General features: G+C 42.6%; 1 protein-coding gene across 4 annotated transcripts; it reads right to left on the reverse strand.

Annotated features, from left to right (window-relative positions):
• Nucleotides 1-1912: 1912 nt before the first annotated feature.
• On the reverse strand, nt 1913-15156 carry PLEKHB2 (pleckstrin homology domain containing B2). Of its 4 annotated transcripts, none has more exons than XM_032193048.1 (8): nt 15095-15156; nt 12406-12453; nt 11678-11830; nt 10871-10973; nt 9974-10013; nt 8586-8675; nt 7415-7523; nt 1913-5231 (listed from the first exon to the last, which is right to left on the reverse strand). In XM_032193048.1, exons 2-8 carry the CDS (start codon nt 12440-12442, stop codon nt 5095-5097), a joined length of 669 nt encoding a protein of 222 aa, XP_032048939.1. In that variant the 5' UTR covers nt 12443-12453; nt 15095-15156; the 3' UTR covers nt 1913-5094. The 4 variants fall into 4 exon arrangements, with proteins under 4 accessions (XP_032048939.1, XP_032048936.1, XP_032048938.1 ...); XM_032193045.1 differs by having other exon boundaries at nt 12406-12504; nt 15095-15145; XM_032193047.1 differs by lacking the exon at nt 15095-15156 and adding an exon at nt 14433-14618.
• Between the last annotated feature and the right edge of the window lie 1357 nt (nt 15157-16513).

Raw genomic sequence — 16513 nt, forward strand, 5'->3', positions numbered from 1 at the left:
CAATATCTGGAGAAGAGCAACATGAGCTCCTCTGTTAACTGACTGGCTGAAACAGCAGTTCTGTTGTCATTCCTCCCCCAGCTTAGTGGCTACAAAAACACTGCCTCTCAAACACAAAATGTGCATGAAGGGTAGTGCTTCACAAAATGTGTTATGGTCCTTCTGACAAATGAGTTTAATTCCTGGCAAATTGTCCTGGTTTCAGTTAATTTTGCTCCTAGTAGCTGGTAGGGTGCTATGTTTTGGATTAGGATGAGAAGAGTGCTGATAACACGCTGATGTTTAATTGTTGCAGAGCAGTGCTTACACCAAGCCAAGGACTTCTTAGCTTCTTGCTCTTTCCTGCCAGCGGGCAGGCTGGGGGTGCAGCAGGATCTGGGAGGGGACAGACCCAGGACAGCTGACCCAAACTGGCCAAAGAGGTATTCCACACCATATGGGGCCATGCTAAACAATATATAGGGGTGGCTAGCTGGGGTTAGGGGGCCGGCTGCTTGGGGTTAGGCTGGGCATTGGTCAGTGAGTGGTGAGCAATTGCATTGTGCACCATTTGTTTGTACACATTACTAGTAGTAGTACTATTATCACTATTATTATTATTTTCCTGTCTTCATAAACTGTCTCCATCTCAACCCACAAGCTTAATTTTCTTGTTTCTCTCCCCCATCCCAGAGAGGGAGGGGGGAGGGTGAGTGAATGGCTGTGTGGTGCTGAGCTGCTGGCTGGGTTAAACCATAACACAAATGTAAGATAGTCTGCCTTTAGGTAGTGGAGTTGGTTGTGGTTGTTCATTGTATTTGTGCAAACTTCTTGATTGTGCCCAACCCTACTGAAGCAATTTATAAACAGGAAACACCAATAGAGCAACCAGTAGCATTTTGCTCAGAGCAACATCTGTGCTCCAAGCTGCTTATTTCAACAAAACTGAACAAATCTGTTGATTTGATAACACTGCGGCAAATAGTAAATCTTGATCAGCATTGCATAGACCCAAGATTAAGCATTTCTGAGTTAAAGACTTCATTAAAGAAAAAATAGGCCTTAATTATCTTGATATAGTGGTGTTAGTGCAGTTACTTTGCAGATTTCACAGACATGACATCATCTTTATTAAATGGTAACTGACAACTGAGGTATGCCAGCCTGAGCTCTTAGCTTCAACAGCCAGGGTTTTCCCAGTCTGCACTCCCACTTTGCTGACCCTTGTAACAGCTTAGGAAAGACTGAAGGTGCACAGAATTAATCATGGCACTGTTTACAATGAAAATATCCTGTAAGCAGACTGTGTTTGAAAAAAACATGGTAATTGACAGACTGCCTAACTAGTAACTATTAAAAAAAAAAAAAAGCATAAATACAAAAGAGTTGTACTTAAATACGAATTTTATTGCTAAGAATAATTTTACTATTAATTATTGAGAATGTGTGCATATGAAAAGCAGCATTTATGATAGTGCAAGAACATGAAGGATTTAGGAGAAGGGGAAAAAAATTGCTAAATGCTACTCTTCAGGATATATCTATCAAAGCCATATCATGAGGAGGAAAAGACACAAATGCATTTGAGGAAGAGTTAGGAATTTTTTCCTTTGCTCTATTTGGTTAGCTGGTTCCATCACCTACTGAATCTTCACTGAAGAACAAAGTGAAACCCATGTTGTGTGACATTTAGGGTAGCTCTGTCTAGACACAGCTCAGAATGTTTTTCAGCACCAGAAAAATGCCAGGAATCAGTGCAGTTGCTCTGTGCATAAACACTGCCCACCAACCTCCTCCCTAGTTCATAAGCCTGTACCCTCCCTTTGAAAGAGGGAGTCCTCCTTAGTCCCCCACCTGTAACTAGGAGAAGCTAATAGCTGTTTTCAGATGTAAGACTTTGGGAGGGACACCTGGTTCACCTTTTTTTTTTTTTTTTTTAAAGATGTTTGGGCTTACCAAAGGGCTAAGCATTTTCACCGCTTTTTCAAGAAGAGATCCAGGTCCAGGATTTTTTAGTATGCAAAAAAGCTAGTCACATCTACCTGCATAGACTCAAGACCTCTGTAAGCCCTATCATTTAATTCTGGATAGGCCATAACTGCTGTGGAACAGGTTTTTTTCATCCTTCAGTGGCTGTGGAGTTCCCACAGTTTTAAGAAGTATGGGGATCCAGCAAGGAAAGTCTGTGCCTGGGTGCTGTGCAGTTATAACTGGAATCACTGCATCATGAAGAGCATCATTTAGAAACAAGTTTAGGACTACAATTTTCATCAGTTTTGAAAATGATCTTGCCAAACCCACTATCAGTGTAAGCAGCACCAATAACTCTGTCTCTTTCCATTACTATGGTATCAACTATCTGCAGAAGTTGATGTGGCAGTACCTCCAAGACCTGAAATGCATTCTGGCCCTGCTCCTTCAGTTCATGCCTGCATCTACGAAGTATTTCTTATATCATAGCACAGTTTCATACATTTGTTTTCTGACTTCTAAATGCCTGTGCTACTAGGATAGAAAAGGAGCTCACTATTTTGTATAAAGCACCCTCTTGTTACCAAGACTGCATTGGAATTTTCACCTTCAATTTGCAAAACTTTTCCCCTTGAAATGCACTATTTGGTAAAGTGGTATCCTTAATGCTTCAGTTTGAACTTTTAAAATAGTTCATTCCTTGCTTTGATTTTAAACCCAAGCAAAGCCCAAGAATATTCTGTGATCAACAGAATCTTTCGTATGTACTTCACTTGAAGAAATTGATGACCCAGATACAGCTACTTCCTGAAAACACAAGGCATGTTTCCCTGCTATGATCAACAGCTCTTGGTATTAAGAAATAAAAAGGAAAAAACATCTGAGCTGATTCACTTTGTGCTATTCTTTCATGATCCTTATGAAATTCAAAGGAAATTGGAATGATGTTCAGTTGTTTCCACCCCCCCCCCCCCAAGCTAAATATCACACAAGGAGGAACAAGAGATGGAGGCGTTCTGCATAGTCAATTATATATGAAAACACAAACTAAACAGCAGTGTAGACCCATATTCAGTTATCTCAAGGCTTAAGAAGGTTAGAAATGTTTGTTTGTGTAGGTTTCAGGCAGTCACCATCCTTCTGAGCTCAGTGCTGCCAGGCCTCCACGAGAAGTTCAGTAGTGTACTCTATCTCCTTTTGGTTTGGGTTATTAGTAGGAAACTTCTACTTTAGTCCTCTCTTGAACCTCCAACAAGTAAAGCCCTCTTACTACACATCATTGGCAGAACATATGCAGCTTTTATTAATCTTTGAAGGGACATGCATGGACATTGATATATGGCTCCAAGCCAAAGCTTCTTGGAAGTTCACAATCCCTGGATTAGGCCCGCTCTTAGTAATGCAACCAAGACAACATACGTTTTTCTTCTGATGATTTCAGTTAATTGGTGTTGGTCCTAAGAGTCAGGAAAACTTAGCGTTTCCCTTGCCTGTTATCCAAACTTGTCTAAGACCTCCATTGCTTAAATACATAGGATACAGCCAAAACAGCGTTAGCACGAAATGAAAAATGTCAGAGCTTCATCTCTATTCATACAGATGCAAATTCTCATCTACTTTCATCTTTTCTGACATACCTGAAACCCTCTGAACTTTGATGAAATAAATTTACTTCTGAATGAAAGCATAAAAAGAAGAAAGCCTTAACATTACAACAGTATGATTACAGGAAGCTGAAAGTGAAAGTATAAAAATAAGTCCTCTTACTATACAGAATTCAACTTGGGCACCCTGCCTCTTTTTACTTCATTAAGAAAGGTGCATTTCTTCTCAGCTTTCCTTCCACTGCCAAGCACAGCTCAGCATGGATTAGAGCAGGATAATGAAACACACTACAACACACAATGGTTGCACTCTGGGTTTCAGTTCATAGCACAGCAGCCTGCAGGAGCACATTGTGTATGGAACCAGCTGCAAAACCATAAACAGACACGTAGGTTCCTTGGAGTGTTTTCCTTAAGTCATGGAAGCAAAGAAGAAACCTGTTATAGGTGAGAGGTACTGTGCATAGAACAAACCCAGTCTCAGCTGTGCTCAAACCTAGTTGCAAATCATGAACCTGGTTCAGGAAGCCTTGGAGGCTGAGGAGAAGCAGATGCTATCCCAGTTGTGGCACAGCAGCTGATACCAAAGTGCCTGTCTGCACTTGTGCTGTTCGTGTCTCTTCTCTCTTGACTATTACTGCATGCAGAGGGAAAAATGGCAGGGCTGACAAGGCAAGGGTTGTTCAAGTTAGCTCTCCTCCTGCAGAGACAGCAATGTCATCATGAGCAGAGAGATCAGGCAATGGCTTCTTCCTCAGTGTGGTGGTTACAGCATCTGATGAGACTGACTGCTACAGACAAGGAGAACAACTTGCAAAACTAGAGATCCATTGCTTCAATTTGAACAGAGGGGAGTGATTCAGGATAAAGAGTGAGCTGGAACACCACATACTGGTCTTCCTTGCCACTGGTCATTCATATTTCTGGGAGAATAAAAACGGAGGACTGCCACTGCTTCTTAGCAGTTTGCTTTATATGTTTTCAGACAACTTTGCCTAGATGGTGTCAAAGAGAAGTATAGGACTCCATTTAAGAAAACACACTACCATCTGCAGGCAAGTTTAAAAGCAGAAAGTCCTTAAGCATGGCAGATTGCCTAATGCCAAGGACTTGGAGCTGAGCTGTATGCTTGTGTGGGGAATGTTCAGAAACCAGTAATGTGTATATATATGCTGGTTCAGGGCTCCTATAAGCCTTCTATTTGGCCCGGATTTTAGACCCCCCCCCAAAAATATCCTTCTACAATGTTTATGTTAAGTCTGTTCATTAAGCTACTGACTGCTAGTGTGTTACATTGGTGCTCATATTGATCCTTATCACTACAGATCCTACCACACCAGAACAGAGTTCAATACGTCTTCTCTAACTGCTTAACTAAATAGTGCCTTTAAACTCCCCTTTGGACAGTTAAGAATCAGTTATTAAGATGCTGCTACTGAAAAATAACTATTGCATTTTAAAAGTTGAACAGTAAACAACATTGCCAATAGATTATTGCACACAAAGGTTTTTGGAACTACAAAGATTAGGAATAGGTAGTCTAGAAGACCCAGAATAATGATCCCAGAGCCATTCCAGTCGCTGCTCCAGCAAGCATGCTGAGTGCAAGGTCTCCATCGCTGTCACGGTACCGCTCTCGAATAATGACATGGTTTGCAGGGGGTTGGCCATAAGGTCCTAGGTAATAAGAGATTGTTAGGAGGAAGGCAAAAGAAATGTAGATCATAATGTCATGCATTGGGATTTCAAAATGTGACCGTTGCTTTACCCTGTTCCTTCTGTTGAACGCTATGATGATGTCAGCTACAAAGGTAGAATACATCTCTGCTTTGGATTCAGCCTCCGTAATTAAAAAAAAAAAATAAAAATAAAAAATTACAGAAGCCTAGCAGCACTCCTAGCCTCATAAGAAGTCAAATCTTACAGAGAAGTTCATAACAAAAGTAAAATTGAACATTGTCCTGCATTTATTTTAGTTAAGCCTATGAATTACTTGTATCATTCCATCAAACAGATGGTGGGTTTCTTATGCTGGGAATAGATCTAAAAATTGATTCAAACTTGGAGTTAAGGCAAATAGTAAAGTTTCAAAAAAAATTTAGCTTTTAAGCCAGTTGTTTGCCAATAAAAAAAAGAATTATTTACTCTATAATTGCTCCTTAATGCTTCAATTCAGCCTTCTACAGTCTTCTACAGTGGTCCCTTGTATGGTGATGGCTGCCACATCTTTCATGAAGATTGGCCCAGTAGTAAGGGGTTAACCTAAGACTCAAGAAAATACCCATTGACCCCTGCTCTGCAACAAAGTTGTTTAAATTCTGCCTGCCATAAGTTTTATGACTTAGCTCCTATCTGCAAAGCAAATGTAACAGTATTGCTTTCTTTTTCAGACATTTCAGGAAGATTCAGTATTTTCAAAGATACTGTAGTGGTTTTTGAAACATACTGCAGTAATCTAACTCCAATGGTAAAGCCTCTCACTGACTCAACAATGCATGGCTAAGCACTCAAACTGGAGCTGATAGCATTGGGAACCTCATGAGAAGGATTATCTCAGTTCAGAGAATGAAACAAGCAAGGAAGCTGAAGATACAGGGGTTAAGTTAGTTGATAGGACTGAACTTGACCCTGTAAGATTTAGTTGCAGTAACTCTAGTGAAGGGAAACACCAAGGCTTGGTTGCTATCCCCAAACCATAACTAGTACCTTAACACATCAACCTTTCAAACTGTTTAGGAGAGTTACTGTTTCTGGCTGTATTTTTATCAGACAGACTTCTGTGACTTGATTTCCAAGGCACGCTGGTAGTTGTTAAAAATGGTTCTTCAGACTTTCACCAAGCTGGTGCTTTTTAGTTGCTGAGAACCAACAGAACTCTCTTTCCTCTGTATGTTTGTACATGACCTCTATCTTAGCACTCCTATAACTTACAGGAGGAAAAGCTTTAAGAGCTCTTGGCTGGTACACATCCCTTGTCACAAAAAAAAAAAAAGTGGAAAAGAATAGATTCTTGTTTGAGGAGCCAATCATAAACACTCACTTAGTAAATTACATCATTTGATTTATATTACCCATGTTACCCTAAGCCCCTGACTCTGTAGGACTGGGGTTCTCTATGCGAAGTTAATCCTAAATTAAGGTTACTTAGCTAAAAGCACACCCTAAAATTGTAGTCTCTTTCTCTTTTATGGAGACTGAAAGCTACACAAACCTAAACAGTAATAGAAGACTTCGCAAGGCTGAATGTACCCTCTTACAGCAATTCCAGCATGCAGAAAAGGAACAAGCTAATACCATGCTTTGGGAGTGGATTTACCTTTGGAATATTTTCATTTAATTCTGGGGTAATAGCTAGATATCAGCATTGGTAAAAATTAAACTACAGTTAAGAGCATCAAATGAATCGCAATTTCCATCTATGCCCAGTACAGAGTACTGAGCTAATTTTCCTCTAACTCTCCTATCTTTCCTTAGAAAATGTGCTGACTGTTATAGTTAGAGTTGTGTGTGCTTTGAAAAGATTTTGTTTATTTAATATAATTTATTATTAGTAGTATAGTATTATTAGTAGTAGTATAACTTAGTATAAATTACTAAAGTAATTTAAATACACTGGGGTCACATAAGATTACATCACTTAAATTCCATTGTGCTCAATTTGCTGTGGAAGGGTGAGCGCACTCTGGTACCAGTTACAAGTTAGGTTTCTTTCTATCACTGTTGTGCAGGAGTGGCAGGTGGTAAAGGAAATTGAAAGTTACATCTGATCCCAGCCTCATGTGCCAATTACTTGGTCTTCTCTAATGTTAAGGGGATGAAGCTGCTTGGTGAATGTGGGGGATATGGTTGATACTGATTACCTTGGTATGGGTACTGGTAGGGAACAGCATAGGCTTGTCCATTGGAGGCATAGAAGACTTGAGGACCCGTAGCAGGATATGCGCCATTGTACTGACTGTAGCCATAAACCTGGTGAAATAATGTCCAAAATGTTTATTACAAGAGTATTCTTTGTCACATATCCATTGGTGTACTTTGTTCAATTCTCCCTCGTTCCTAATGCAGTTCAGTGTTCACTAAAATACCTGGTATGTACTGATCTAGACTACTCCCTGGAAAGGATTCAGAACAGCTTCCTGGAAAAAAAAAATAAATGCTACTAAGCAGTACTCACTTCTCACCCCTAGCTTCCTCCTCTCTGCCTGCATGCCAATAACAGCTCTCTGGAGAGCTCAGAAGTGTCAGGTAGGCAACAGCTGATCCCAAAAAATCTCCAAACAGCTTTCCCCTAGCACACAGCAAGTAAACATTGGATTCATGATTCAAGCCTTATATTTTGAAAGTAATTTTTTTTTCTGAAAAAGAAAGCCCAGTGTTAGCCCAGAGCTAATATAGCTCCCAGTACCACATCTATTTCTTAACAATGGCTGCAGCAGAGCAGCGCAACAAGAAATAATCCCCAAAACTGCACCTTTGTCAGAACAACCAGCAGTGTGTATTGGTACAGCCCCCATTCTGTTCCTTTTCCAATGCAGAACAACTGTGCATCCAGGAGCTAGAGCTGATTTATTGCTATGACATCCTGTATACAGCAAAGTCTTCATGTGGTACAAATGACAGCTCCAGTCATTAAATCCTATTTTTAAAACCCCTGATTTTATATCCTTCCAGTGCTTACACAATTTGAAAGTGTGGGCACACCGCCTTATACTAGAGGCTGCATAGCCAAGATTTTTCCAGATTAACCAAATAACTTCCCTGTCTCTAGGTAGCTTAATTTTCTAAGTTCACTGTGCATCGGTCCCTTTATGTATCTCCCAGCCACATCTGTCTGACCCCTTCCATTGGAAATCCATCTCAAATAGGAGTGACAATATTTTGCTAGTGCCTCACTCCCACCATCCATTTGTACAAACCTTAAAGCAGGATCTGACAGTGAAACACAGCACTTTGGGAGTACAGTTTGAGTGCCTAAAGGATGGCTGTTTCTGCTACTCCATTATTTTAGTGCTTCCTGACTGCAACTCTTACCTCAGGTGATGGTGTAGCATAAGCTGTATAGGGAGGAGGGGCTGAGGAGATGGCTGTCTCATCATACATCACATCAGATCCCACGTAGCCCTAAATACCACGGAAAGATAGCAGTTAACACCTTTCCCTACAGCCACACAACTAGAGTAGCAAGAGGATTAAAGCTTAATGACCCCAAGAATAACATTTAGATGTGCTGCATGTTAAGAAAGCAGAGTGCCTTATAAAGCTCTGCAATGAGAAACTACTTGGAGAGCAGACCTGGGAAATCACAAATCCTGATCAACCACAGGAAAGAGCTGAACAGTTTCTTAAATTTCTTAACCGTATGTGTGCATGCAAGCACATAGACTCACTCCCTCTTTTCATCATTTCAGTTTTAGAAGTTGTTCTAGTATTCATCCTCAGTTTACAGATAAAAAAACATCTTCATAACTAAGCTAACTGCTTCCTGGCACCCTAGAGCAATAACACCAAGTGCTGCAAGTGCAAATAAGGAAACCTGTGATAGGTGCCAGTAGGACCTGCACCTTCTAGCAGAACTTAGCCACCTGTCACTTTATGGCCATGAGGAGACTGAAAATAGATGCAGTAAGAGGGGTTTAAATCTAGGGATTTGGGTGTTTTTTTTTTTTTGTTTTTTTTTTTTTTTTTTGTTTGTTTGTTTTGTTTTGTTTTTTTTAAGGGATTTTCCTTTCAAATGCTAGCTGTAATTTTGGCCCTTTTTGAAGGCAGTCATGAGGCAAAGGTGACAGCTTACCTGAATCTTCAAGGAGCTCTCTAAAGATGATTAAGATTTGTTACAATAGCCTTGTATTCTTATCCCTAATATCAGAAGTCTACAATGATGATCTTAGTGGCTTAGAGGCTGAAAAAGTTGTATAATCCTTCTTGGTGTATCTGCACTCTCTTCCAAGCACCTCTTGCTCTCCGCCAAGAGTCATCCCACAATGTAGTGGATCTTACATTAAAAGACCAGCTTCTTGTTTAGGTCAAAAGTGTCTCATACTTGCAGTAAGCTTCCTTTAGCAGTTGGTAGGCAACAGAGAGTAGGAGTGGAAAATGCATTTTTGCTAGTTCGCATGCAGCCTCAGTGCCTACTTTCTTTAGAGACTGATTTCCCAAACATTCACATCCATCCAGAGAAATCACTTTCTGAAATCATTCACTTTCACCCAGAACATATTTGCCTGGCTTTGGTTACAAGGTTGACATGTGCTGGTAATCCAGAAGATCATGCTTCTCCCCACCCGCAAACCTTACATCATGCTCATGACCCTGTTCTTCTCTAGCAGAGAAGGATGGAACATCAAAGGCCAGCTGATGGACCACAGATATCACTGACAAGCAGCTTCTCTATCATTATGAAGTCTAGGTAGTACACTTACTGTAAGTGTTCTGGCATCCTGAAGAGCAATTTTCCATGCCCTGTGGAAAAAATGTTGTTTAGTGGAACACTGATAAAAATTATGCCACTTTAAGACTATAAAAAAAATAAGGTTGGCAAATACAGGTACTGCAGGAGCAGAGTTTAAGGTGAAAGCCTAATGGTGCACTAAAATGCATGCATCAAAGTGTTACACCAAGACTGAAAAATAATTATTTCCTTTGCAAAGCTGAGATGGAGTGAGAAGGAACAAGAAAAGGATCATGTGAAGGAATGTATTTGAAGATCTTCACTGCAGGCACACTCAGAATAAGGAATAGAAATTCTTCTCCTGCCTGAACAACTGCTTCTGTCCTGACTAGAGGGTGTAGGCCTAGACACTATGACAGTTTGAACAGAAGGTACACAGACTTCACACAGATTCTCCCATGCTATATGGCTGGGAGCGTGCACAATGCGTACTTGGCAAACGCTGCTGATAGATGTTATCCAACTACACATAGCTAAGCTCAGTTGAGTTCACAATATTGGAGTGTTCTTCTTTTCAGTGACTGGGAGGTCCTTGGACCATGCAGGGTTATGTACTACTTTAAGAAAGGGAGAGGGGAAAAAAAATCTGTTCAGCGTGTTTTGCATTAACCATATTAATGAGATGCATTTACTCCTCCTTATCCTTCAGCGTTTTCAGTGACTTGCAGTTAGTTTGCAAGAACTACACCTACATGAGTTAGGCAACTTACAGGAGAGCTATGTTTTTTTATATAACTGAAAGCCTGCTTGAAAATTTTCTTGAAACACGTCTCTGAAAGTCTGAAGGAAGGATAATATCTAAGGGGAGAGAGAAGAACAGATAAAAGGAGGAAGAGGCAGCAACACCAATACTCTTTGACCAACTTACAAGCAGTCATCTGCACTTTCTGCACAGAGGTTGACTGTCTTTCCATCACGACAAACAATCTGCAGTAAACAGTCCCTCTGCTTCCCCTCTGGAGGCTGGAAATCTGAGTCAGAAAAAAAATAATGAGTAAGGAAGTATCTGGAAGTAACCAGAATTTCATGATCTCATTTACAAGAAAGGAGATAGTTTATGCAAAACTCTGGACAAAATACATTATGGCCTGTTATAGCTGCTTTCCATGACATCAGAACAACTGACATAAAGAAATAACCTGCTCTTACTCTTTAGAATATGTTCTGAAGGTAACTAGCTCTGAAGATTGATCTTAATAAATGCAAGTGTCTTATAGCAGAACCAATCTGTACTCAGCAGTAAATGCTCTCCAACACTTGTGTCCTTCAGTGATGCAGCATCAAGTGGAGTACTAACAAATGCTAGAAGTGAACTTAGTAATGCTTGAAAAAAAAAATCTGCTGAGGTTTCCCATTTTGAGTCCTGCCTCTCCCTCCAGCCAGCACCATAATTTCACCAGTAGCACTCTGTGATTAGACACAAAAGTCTACTGCAAATATCCTGTTCATATCCTGTTCCACAGTCATAGAAGGAAGTAGCAAACACTCATGGTGACATCATGCCATGGACATCTACAAGGGAATTTCATAGCTGGGGAGTTCTTGTGGTTGTTTTTTTTCTTTAACAGCAAGGCTTCTCACTTCATGGGCATGTTTACTTCTGATCAAGTGGTATTATAACTGCAGGCACTGAAGTTGGAAAGAATCTCTCAAATCCTGAAGGTTTCTTTCTTACCTCGACATTCATTCCCCACTCTGAGGTTGATGCAATGGATTCGCATGTGGATTTTATCTTCTATATCATGACGATTCTGATCATCATAGAATATTAAACGGCCATCAGACCATAGGTCAAACCAGTTCTTCTTCCAGCGCCGTAAAATAGTACCTTTAAAATAAGATAGTCACTTTTGAGGGCACATACTAGAGAGTATTTGTGTCCTAGATTTAATAAAAATAAAGATATCCTTCCCAGCTGCCCCGGTGGACAAAGGCACTCTTAGGCTCCAGGCAAAATCCTGTCCTACAACATCCCTGTATCCCTGTTTTAGAACATTACAAAATTGGTTTCCATATTTTATCTACTACTCTGTCACAACAGAGTTTATTCTAAGGGCTATAACTCGGTGCTTTAGTTCTAATTTGCTGCAAGAACAAGCAGAGGGCATGACTAATTGAAGACATGAATGTAAGGTGTCAGGTAAAGTTTCCAAGTATCCACTTATTTAACATTAATTACAGAGCAGCATCTGAAGCTGAAGGCCAATCAGATACCTCTGATGTAGTATATAGTTTCCTACTAGTATACCCAAAAGGGCACATGGATATGCTGTTATGGCAGGCCACTTAGGGGAGTGTCCTATAGTTTAAGAAAAACAAACAAACAAACCCACAGACCTAGCAACTCTTTTTAAGAAATTAGTCAGAGGGGGGAGAAGAGGAGTTAAGAGGCCCATGACTTACTTTGCCGGAACAGCCAGCCACTCTTCACAAATGCCATTGTTACTTTATCTGGCAGACAGAAGAGGAAGATGGGGGTGAGCAGTCAGTATTTCACAATATCTGAGAAAGAGGCACGTCAAGTTAGAATATCATGGTTTACTCCACTAATATTGCAGACAGAGAAGGTAGATCTCTACTGAAGATATTTACCAAGGCCTAAATAGTATTCTAGGACTCAGCAAGTGTGATTGTAGCAATCCAGTGAGACTATCAGAGGCTACTCTTAAGTTTAACTGGAAATGCACAAGTTTATGATTACAGCTGTTGCAACTTGGAGAAGAGTCAGACTGGTGACTGCTGCTTGACTCACCATCACCAGTTGCTTTCAAAGTTGTTCCCTTGACCTGCACTCCCTTTACTCTGCAGTGTCAAGTGACCAAACAAACTCACCTCCTCCATCCTTTTCTCCCTCCCTTTTTCTGAACTTCTCTTCCTTTTTTTTTTTCTCATTTGCTGACTGGAAGTCTCACGAAAACAAAAGCTGACACTGTTTAAACAGGAAGGAGAAAGCTGATTTTATGACGTATGTCCTACCAGAAGAGGCATGGCTGAAAGTGGGGGAGAAAGGAGGAAGGAAAGAGAGTTTTGTTATCTTTTCATAAATATAATGTTTGTAAGCATCTGCTTATTTTCTGATAGACGTATATATGCGATCTATTGTGTATTACTTGTACTGTGTCCGTTTCACAGTTGCCCTTACTGGGCAAATATTGTAGCATACAACTAAAGATTATAGCTATCAGGACTTCATACTGAAAGAACGCCACATCCAGCACAGGCTTGGGTCTGACAAGTAAGAACCATGTGCAGCTAAAGTTTAAACTCCAAGACAAACTTTAGAAGGCTTTTTTATTTGCTTGCTGGGAAAACAAACATTTAGCTGACAGCCCAAGGAAAGGGAGCATGAAACTCCTATCCTATTTTAATCCTGGTCACCAACCAGGTCCTGCTTTGAGATACAAGCATCCTGTTGTCACTGGGCTACAGAGGGAGGGGAGACCTCATCATGGTCTACAGCTTCCTCACAAGCGGGAGTGGAGGGGCAGGTGCCAATCTATTCCCTTTAGTGACCAGCGATAGCACCCAAGGGAATGGTGTTAAGCTGTGATAGGGGAGGTTCAGGCTGGACATCAGGAAGAGGTTCCTCACTGAAAGGGCGGTCATGGACTGGAACAGGCTCCCTAGGGACACAGTCACAGCGCTGAGCCTGTCAAAGTTTAAGAAGCGTTTGGACTGTGCTCTCAGTCATATGGTCTGAATTTTTGGGTAGACCTGTGTGGAGCCAGGAGTTGGACTCGGTGATCCTGGTGGGTCCCTTCCAACTAGCGATAACACTACTAAAACACCATAGAATCATAGGAAAGAGCCAATGAAGAACTTGCATGACCTCCTGTTCTGCTGCAAGCATGAGAGTAGGCCATTGAGTGTTTGTAGCTGCCTGTAAACCTAGTCTGTTACACAACAGCATAATTAGATTTAACTTAGACACATGAAGGGGAAGAAATGGAGAAAAAAAACCCTCTCTGTGGACAGATCAAGTTTTGCCTGTGATTACTGGATGCCTCACAATCAAAGTCTCACAGTACAGAATGTCTCGCAGCCAGCTGGGGACACAACAGCAAGTGGCTTCAGCAGCTGTACAGCACTTGCATGCCATCTCAGAGGCAAGAACGACGTTCTCCCAACACAGAGCTTAAAACTCCTGCTCTGGATAGCGAGCAATGAATCACACAGAACAATCTGTCAGCACTAATGTAGGAGGTGTAAAAACAATTAGATATTCTTCTCTGGTCCTTTTTTAAGCACAAGCACTCACTTAAGCCCAACACAGCATTCACGTTCGACCCACATTATGTTTAAAAGTATTTCCAGAGCCAGAAGACCACCTGGCAAGATCAGCTGCAACTGTGCCGTGTTTGCTTGTTAAGCTAGCTCAGCGCAGAAAGTGGTACTGAAATACTGCTAAATCAGTTCCTTTTGTCACAAACCTCGGCAGAAGTTCCTTGGTGACTGAAATCGAAAAGCAGGAACGCCCTAAGCTGAACACAAGGGTAAACACGGGGAAGGCGTGGGGCTGTTTGTTCTCTCCCGGCACATCACGTGGAGCATCCCACAGCTCGCTTCGGCCGACTTCTTATTGTCAAACCCGGGCAGCTGATGGCAAAAGTGAACTCCAGAACAAACCGAGCGCTCCCTGCGACTTGTGGCTGCCGGAGCGCTTTGGATTAACGCCATCGAGGTAGCAGCAGGCCTGGGTGCCCGCAGACGGAGGTGTTCGGCCACACAACCCTCAGGGCACAGACAGGCACCGGGCAGCACCCACAGCCGCTCCCTGCCTCGCCGTTACCGCTCCCAAAGCAGCCGAGCGCCTACAGCAAGCCCCAGGCCCGGCAGAGCGGTCAGAAGCCGCCCTACAGCTCCCGGCTTTAAAGCAAAGCGCCTTTCCCACTTCTGGAACTTTCCGGCTCCGCGCGGGCCGGTTTCTCCCTGCCGAGAGCCGCGCATCTCGGCCGCGAACCCCTTCACCCCTCAGCGCCGCCCGCCTCGGCCCGCCCCCCGCGGGGCAGCAGCGCCCCGAGCCGCCCGCCGGGGGCTGCGGGACGCCCCCCACACCCCCAGCAGCCGCCCGGAGCGGCCCCCGCCGCCTCACCTCCCGCTGCCGCCGCCACCGCCGCTCCCGGCCGGCCCTGCCTGACGTCAGCCCGCCGCGCTGCGCCGCCCCGGCACCGCCAGGCCCCGGCCCGGCCCCGCAGCCATCACCGGCAGAGCCCGGGCCTGGCCGCTGGGTGCCGGGCGCCTCAGCGTGTGCGCAGCGCGGCCGTGCTCGCTCGAAACGCTCTTCGTGGGCTGAAGGAGCACGCACAGTGTCACTAACTAGTTAATTCCACAACTGGGATTTCCGTTTCTAACCCCAAACATTCCAAATTGTTACACTTTAATGTAAAAAAATAATGTAAATGGCTAGGAAGCCAGGTGTAATATTTCTTCTGGATAATGGAGCTTCCTTTCAGAACTTCCCCCAGACTCATCCTGCTAAGACACAAGGGAATGTGGCTCCTATCATTGCCCCAAGTAGGAGGAAGATAAAGAAGATAAAACCCACATCATTAGTAGGTTGGTTTCAGCCAAAAGACTGAATGATACAGAAGTAATGTTTGTCATAGATAAAATTTCACTTGGTCTGTCAACAACCTGCTAGAGTTCCTCCCTCCCATCTATGTTCTCTTCTGGAACACAACAGCAATTCTAACACGGAATCACACAGAAGGGCTGTGACAGTAATAGCACAGTTTGTGGCTGCCAGCTATCCCATTCTTTGATGTGTCTTTGAAGTACCATAAAAGCAGTAAAGGCAGAACAGGAGGGATAAAGGTGACTTGCGGAAAACAGACTCCACAATCAGTAAGATTGTACAGTAGCTATGTTTATTCAGCGCTGGGCAGCACAGGGGGTAGTCCCGCCAAAGTCATGTGCACCTGACACAGCAACCTGCCTTGGTTATATGCAGTAACGAGTTACATATGCATGAAGTTTCACAATATGCCTATACATATTCATAACCTGTCCCTGCTTTGTATTAAAATTAGTTCCAAGGAGTTGTTTCCATAAACTCCTCCCATCTGCACTTATGCAGTGTCTCCTGGTGGTGGTCTTTGGGGGTCGTGGGGTTGAAGGTTGATGACTCTTCCTCGTCACCACTGGTTGACCTCTTTCTTGTCTTTGTGCAGACTCAGTTGCTCCTTGGCTCTTGTCCATCCGCAGGACCAGTTTCTGCCAGTTTCTTAGGATAGGCTCACACTCTTATTAGGAGACTGACCTTGGTAAGGGGCCCAAAGCTTCTTGCTTTAGTTAATTTGCACAACGCACCATAGTTAGCAAAGACACTAAGCAGCATCCTAGTTTAATGCTGTCAGTGCTCTGTCTCTACTTGATAAGATTCTCCTAACTCCCTCTCTCAAAGGGAGATCTACCTATAAATAGAACTGCAGGTTTCAGAACAAATGAGTAAATAAGAGTTGTGCGGAGTAAATTCTGCAGCAAATTCATTTTTGTTCATGTAGGAGGCTTT

The sequence above is a fragment of the Aythya fuligula genome, chromosome 9, assembly GCF_009819795.1.
Source record: "Aythya fuligula isolate bAytFul2 chromosome 9, bAytFul2.pri, whole genome shotgun sequence".
NCBI lineage: Eukaryota > Metazoa > Chordata > Aves > Anseriformes > Anatidae > Aythya > Aythya fuligula.